Source organism: Piliocolobus tephrosceles, chromosome 8, assembly GCF_002776525.5.
Source record: "Piliocolobus tephrosceles isolate RC106 chromosome 8, ASM277652v3, whole genome shotgun sequence".
NCBI classification, from domain to species: domain Eukaryota; kingdom Metazoa; phylum Chordata; class Mammalia; order Primates; family Cercopithecidae; genus Piliocolobus; species Piliocolobus tephrosceles.
Window position 1 is genome coordinate 2968295 of NC_045441.1, and position 6923 is coordinate 2975217.

A 6923-nucleotide genomic window follows, 5' to 3' on the forward strand; every position below is an offset into this window, starting at 1 on the left:
CCCACCCCACATCCTCACCCACCCCACATCCTCACCCACCCCACATCCGCTGCCTCCTGGCCCCGGTGCAGAACCCGCTGGCCCTTCCTCTGGGCTGGAGGCTTGGTATGTCCATGGTGGGAAGTGCTTGGGTCTTTGTGTAGGAGGATCTTGAGGCTGCACTGGTCTGTGCCCCATCTGGGATGCCCCCTGGACTACCTTCTGCCCTGGTGGCCCCTCTCCCCCTCCTCCAGACTTCTCAAGCCACGCTTTGAGCCCCGTGGTGCCTCCAGCCACAGCCACACCATGCAGAGCCCTAACCCCGGTCTGCGGCCCAGCGCCACCACCTTCCACACACCTCCGAGGGGTCACGTGAGTGCCGCATGACTGTGTTCTCCAGAAAGCAGCAGAATAAATGAAACAGGGCTCGCAGAGCACCGGCCGGGCCTGCCACCCCATGGCATCTGCAGATGGCCGCTACCCTCACCCTCCTTCCCTTCATCTCCAGGGTGGGCCCAGCAGCAGCTCCTCTCCCACACCCTCCACTGCTCTTGGGGTGCAGCTGTGACCCGGGAAGTGAGAGGGGGCCTCCCCACAACTTGGAGAAGGGTTCCAAGCCGTTTCCCGGGACCTGCTGGTTCTTACTTCATGCATTACTTTAACCACTCTAGCGACCTGGTTTTAAGCCCACAGGAGCACATCCTAGTTTAGTAAGGGTTAGTCATCATCATCCATTCATTCAACAGACACATCTTCCACATGGAGCCTGTGCCGGGACAGTCCTTGGTACTGGCGGTGCGGTGGTGGAAAGCAGTCCCTGTCACCACGGAGCTGGCCTTTCTGGCGGGGAGGACGCCTACTGAGATGAGTGTTTAGGCTGATGGGGGTGTCCTGCCGGCAACAGCAGTCACCCTTGGCAGCCGGCCTCTTCTGGGCCTCTGCTGAGCGGGCACCGAGGCACCGTGCTGCTTCCCTGCTCTGCAGGGAGAGGCAGAGGCCTGACCCCTCGCAGCCCCCATCTAGCGGGAGGGTCTCAGGTGTCCACTGTCTGCTCCCAGTGGCTGATGGCCCAGGTGACGGGCTGCCCATGCCTGTCTTCCTCTGCTTCCGATTCTCTTGGTGGCCACCGCACTGTGCACTTGCAGGGGGTGCCAAGCCACAGAAGCCGGGCCAGCCGGTCTCCTGCCTGTCAGCTGCCTGACTCACGGGGACTTTTGTCCCCGTCAGATGTGGAGGTGGCCTGCAGGCTCCCAGAAGCCACCAAGGCAGGGCCCTGTGGGCATACCCTGACATCACCTGGTCCTGTAGACTGTGGTCACTGCACTTGGTGTCTGGGCCCAGCTGGCAGGAGTAGGACAGGGCCGACGGGGTGGGGGCTGGTGGTCAGGCCACGGTGCCCTGGAGGCTCTTCTGGCTGTGGAGGAGGAGGGTCTTGGGGACAGGGACCCCCTTCAGCCTCACATTCCCCAGCCCAAGCAGAACACAAGTAAGGACATTTCCTTACAGAGCCCCAGAGTTTCTCCTTCACCTGGGAGCTCCCTCCAGGCAGCCCCTCTCAGCCCTTGCCCTCCCCCTAGAGAGCTGCTCTTTAAGTTGAAATCACCGCACATGCAAAGGAAAAGGCTGGTTTTCCGTGGCTGCGTCTATGCTTCCTGCTGTTTCTCACTCCCGCCCGGCTGCCATTTCTAACAGCGCTATTGAAATGCGACGCACATTCCACGTCACTCGTCCCTTCGAAGGGGGCAGTTCAGCGGCTTTTATGTCCACGGCTAGTGCAGCCACTGTCACCCTTCGTCACAGGACGTTTTGGTCACCTCTCAAGGAGGCCCGAACCCTCTAGTTATCCATCACCCTGCTGTTGTCTGTGCCCCAAACCCTCAGCTGCCAGTCGGCTACTGCCTGCCTCTGTGGGTCCGTCTGTTCCAAGCATTTCCTGGGAAGGGAGTCCCGTGGCTCGTTCCGAGCATTTCCTGGGAAGGGAGTCCTGTGGCCTTTGTGATTGGCTTTTCTCACTTCCCGTGTTCAAGGTGCACCCATGTGATCACAGGTATCGGTGATGTGTTCCTTCTTGTGGCTGAAACACCGACTGTCTGCACGGCCGCATCTTATGTATCCAGTCATCGGCTGGTGGACATTTGGGTGGTTTCCACTTCGGGCTGTTATGAACGTTGACAGACGAGTCTGTGTGGGTGTGTGTGCAGTTCTCTCCGGGGTCTGCCTGGGACTGGGTCTGCTGGGTCACATGGTAACCGTTTCATCATTGGAGGAACTGCCAGACTCTTCTCCAGGGCTGCCGCACACTAGGGTTCCAGTTTCTCCCCGTCCTCACCAACGTGTTGTCGAGTGACTTCCCGGCCGTCCTGGGTGTGCAAAGTGATACCCCACTGTGATTTCGGTTTCTGTCTCTGGATGCTGGACGATGCCGAACAGCTTTTCATGTGTTGATTGGCCTCGTAGGAGTCTCTCTGCAGATGCTTTGCCCATTGTAACATTGGGTCGTTTCAGCTGTGAACCTGCTTTATGTGTTCAGATCTAAGTTCTTTGGGTATAGATTTGCAGACATTTTCTCCCGTTCTGTGGCTTGTTTTTGCATCTCATTGGCGTCCTTTGAAGCACGCAAGTTCTTGGTTTGGATGAAGTCCGATTACCTGTTTTTTTCTTTCGTTCTTTCTGCTTTGGGTTAAGAATTGTTTGTTAAATGCAAGGTTAGGAGGGTTTCCTCCTCTTGTTTTCTTCTACAGGTTTTACAGTTGGGTTCTCACATGGGTCTTGGATCCACTGTTATTTAGTTTTTGTTTATGGTGGGAGGTGGGGCCCAGCTTTGTTCTTTGGCATGCAACAGCCCATTGTCCCAGCAGCATTTGTTGAAAAGAGTTTTTCCCTATCCGATGGCCTTAACATCTTTCTCAGAGTCACTCAACATGGACATGTGGTTGATTGCTGGACTCTGCTGTGCTGTTGGTCTGTACGTCCGTCTTGATGCCCACACCACACTGTCGTGATCGCTGTGGCTTTGTAGTAAGTTTTGAAATCAGGAGACTGATTTCAATCCTGTGGTGGCTGTTCTGAGCCCCAGCAGTTCCTTGTGAGTTTCAGAATCAGCTTGTCAGTTCTTCAGGGAGGCCAGCTGAGTCCTGGGAGTGTCCCAGATGTGCAGATTGGTTGGTCCCGACAGCGCCAGGTCTTCTGATCCGAGACATGGGATGTTTCCTGATCCCCTAGATCCCGCCTAGTTTCCTCCCGTGCTGCTTTGCTGCCTGTGCATTTGAATGGCTCCTCTTGGTGGGGCAGGCGCAGGAGTGGTGCTGTTTGTATAGGACGCAGGGCCGTCCTCATCCCGACGCTCGGCTGCCCTGGAGATAGGCCTTGGCGCGGGGCTCCCATTACTCCTGCGCTTCCAGCACCTGCTGAAATGTGTGGCGCACAGGCTCCGAGACATGGAGCTCCGAGGCATGGAATGGTGTGCCTGACTCTGCACCGCCCCCGGCTGTGGTCACAGCAGCAGCCCGGAAGTTTGGCTGTTGCCCCCAGCCACCTTGGGGCACGGTCCTGTCTCACCTGGAGCAGAGGTTCTGGGCCCCCAGGGGCTCAGGTGTGGCCTCCTCCTGGAAGGGCTGGGAATGTCCTCTCCACGTGCTGAGTATGGCCCAGGAGGCCCCTCTGTGGGATACCAGCTGCTTTCATTGTGAGTGACGGCTCCACCACTGTGTTCACAGCTGTGCTGAGAGCATGCAGGGCCTGGAAATCATGTCAGATGGACAGACAGGTGTGTGGGTGGATGGACAGAGGGAAGAAAGGAAGGATGGCAGGAACGAACCCATGGAGGTCAAGAGCCTGGCCCACAATCACGGTGGGGACGTGAGAGGCTGGGTGGTGCCCAGCCTGCCCCTCCCGTGTTGCCTCTAGGGGCTCTGCCTTCTCCAGGCATTAGGCAGGGAAAGTCCCCTGAACTTACAGAAAGGCGAGTAGCTGCCCGGAACGTTGCCCTCTGCACGGAGCCCTAGCACCCGTCCTCCCCCTCCTTGGCCCTCCTGGGAGGTGGGTTGTCCACACCATCAGTTACGGAGCCCAGGCTTGTTCTCAGCCCTGGCCAGTCAGCGGTGCCATTGGCAGGTCGCTCTGCCCCGGCCGCAGGTGCCCAGTGAATGCTCTCCGTGACCCAGGGCCTCCTGCTGCAGGTGGAAGCCGGGCCACGGGAACCTGCTCCAAACTTGTTGGCCTCACTGTGGCTCTGGGAGAGCAGGACCTGGTGGTGCATGCATGGCGCTGAGGAGGACACGCCTGGGGGGTTGGTCCCAGCCTGGACATGGTGGCTTTGCACACACCAAGCCTTCGCCCCCAGCGGGGCCAGCAGTGCAGTGCGCTGCCCTGTTGGGGGCCGGAGGGTGACAGGATTGGCATTAAAGAAGAACTTCTCATTTTATCTTCTCTCTGTTTTGATTTGGTTTCCTTCATCTCTACTGGCTCCTGCTTTTGGTCATTAAATCCTCTGATATGCAGAATTGTTTCCTGGACGTCAAGCCCCCCATCAAGGGGGAACCTCACCCCAGGATGATGGACCGGTCAGGGGCACCCTAGCTGGGGGTGGGGCTGCACCTCTGGCTCTCGTTCCTGCCTGTGGAACATTGAGCGTTGCCAGGACATCCACCCCGGGGAACTCGACATCCTCAGGCACTGCTGGGTCCAGCGCCAGCGCTGGGTGTGCCACCGCTGTGCCACCGCTGAGCCCCCACCCCTCCAGCAGGTCCACCTGTCTGCTAAGTGGGAGGATGCTGGGGCCAGGTGAGGCCTCACTGGGCAGCCTCCAGGACGGTCACTACCTCCTCCCACCTGGAGGTCCCTTCAGGAGGTCAGCAGTGTTGAAGCCTGGTGAGGAAGAGGAGGGTGAGGCCTAGGGGAGTAGGGTCTGGCTGCTCTGGGTCAGAGGAGGGGTGAGTCCACGCCGTGCAGCCTCGTCCTTGCCGGGGTTCAGCTGACTACAGCCCCGCCTGCCGTGCAGCCCCTAAACTAAGAACCGTTGTACATTTTTAAAGGGTTGAAGAAAATCAAAAGAAGAATATTTTGGGACACACACGAGTTATCTGAAATTCAGTCATGTTTCCGTGCCCGCAGCTCCATCAGCGGGGCCCATGCTGGCCTCTTGTGCCCCGCGGCTGCTTTCTGGGTGCAGTTGCAGTGCTGCGTGGTTAGGACAGGGGCGAGGTGACTGCACAGCCCTGTGACTGACTGGCTGATGTCCGCAGGAGGCGGCCCCACCCCCTTCCGCATCCTCCGTAGCTCCTCGAGGCTCCGGATCCGTAGGATGGTGGAGAGGTTGAGATGCCGTCCAGCCCTCAGAGGCCCGGGAAAGCCAGTGCCGCCCTTCAGAGGGGCCTCCTGAGCGTGTGTGGGTGGTTGGATTTTGCACACTGGGTTTTCTTGCCCCGGCTGTGCAAACTGAATGAAGTAGCAATCCTTTCAACCCCAAGAGTCTGTGATTCAGCTAGAGTTACAAGATGTCTCTTCATCCTCTGAGGTTTACAAGGTTCTCAGAAAACCAGTGAAGAGCTGCGCAGATTCTCTCCCACCCTGGCCAGGCGGCGGGGCTCCCACCTCCCTCTCCCCTGGGCCTGAGTGGGTGGATTTCCCTCCCCTCCTCCTTCCCAGGAGAAGCACAGAGGGAGCAGCCAAGCAAGCCATGTCTGCAAACCTGCTTCCCTCTGCGGCGGCCTCTGCCATCATTCCATGGGGCCAGGGGTCCCTGGTCCAGGTCAGCGTGTCCATCTCCACTGGCCTCTTCCATGAGGCGGGGGTGGCAGGGCCAGCCGTTAGCTTGTGTGACGTGATGTCAGGGGGATGTCTTAGAGTCCGGGGTGGCACCAGGAGGGGTGAGGTCTCTTCCCTTCTTCCCCATCCCCTCCTCCCTCCCTGTGGGAAGCACATTTTGGGCTCTGGGACCACGATTGCCCACGGCTGACGGGCTCCAGCCCCATGGAGGCGCCCTGCAGTGGGCACAGCCCAGGCCAGGCCTCGCCGTCCTTTGGGGACTTGGAGAGCAGTGGCCCACCGCAGCCTGGGCTCTGGGAGGCTGGAGGCTTACTGCGCCTGGTCGGTTCACCTCATGGGGTGTGTCCACACCGGCCTCTCCTGAGAGCGTGGGGTGACCTGAACACACGACATGTTTCCCTGTTCCCCTTTGGGAGATAGGACAGTGCGTGGGCAGAAGCCCCAAGGGTGGCGGGAACTCATTGCCAAAGGGGAGGCGGCCATCGCTATGCACGGGGCTGGCCTGGCTCGCTGGCGCACCCCTCATTCACGGGGGTTGGTGGTGTCTGGGCCTGAGGGACGGGGTGCCCACCCAGTCTCACTGCCCCACAGCTGACAGCCACGAGCAGCAGAGTCTCAGCACTTGGCGGGAGCCCTGGCCTGTGTGTGTGTGTGCCTCTGGCCCCGGCCCTGGCCCGTGTGTGTATGTGTGTGCGCGTGTGTGTGTGTGCGTGCGCGCCTCTGGCCCGTGTGTGTTCGCCTTTTCATGTGTTTATCAGCTTTTTGGGTGTCTCTCTTTGGGAAGTGTCTGCTTACATTTTTTGCTCATTTTTAGAGTGGGTTGTCTGACATGCCCTTGGTTATTTCTGAGTTCTTCGTATGTTCTGGATCTGAACCTTTTCTCAGAAATATGATTTTCAGACAGCACCTCCTGCTCTGTGGGTGCCTTTCCACTGTTGCGGTGGATGGAGTTCTTGACTTGTATAAGGTTAGTTGTACTCTTTTTTTTTTTTTTTTTTTTTTTTACGGCCACCACTTCCTGAACCCTGTTTGAGAAACCTGTGTCTACTCCCAGGAGACAGAACGTGGTAGAGCTGATGTTTATGTGTGGCATGAGGTCGAGGTCTCAGGGTGTGCAGTGACCCTGCACTTCCCTGCCCCGGGCGGCTGTCCCCTGCTGCAGGACGGCTGTCCCCTGC

At 58.6% G+C, this 6923-nt stretch overlaps 1 protein-coding gene across 16 annotated transcripts in view; it reads left to right on the forward strand.

Moving 5' to 3' along the window:
- The window catches only part of MAD1L1 (mitotic arrest deficient 1 like 1), a 416677-nt gene that overhangs the window by 288062 nt on the left and 121692 nt on the right, over window positions 1-6923 (forward strand). Inside the window, exon 1 of one of the 16 annotated variants that reach the window (XM_023188471.1) lies at window positions 2145-2168. The exons of 14 other annotated variants lie outside the window; for them this stretch is intronic. Coding sequence is in view for 1 of the 2 variants with exons in the window: in XM_023188470.2 (XP_023044238.1) it covers window positions 5657-5728 (72 nt within the window). In the remaining variant the exon portion in view is untranslated. Of the gene's footprint in view, window positions 1-2144; window positions 2169-5241; window positions 5729-6923 lie in introns of those variants that run through there. One more of the 16 variants, XM_023188470.2, reaches the window with a different exon arrangement.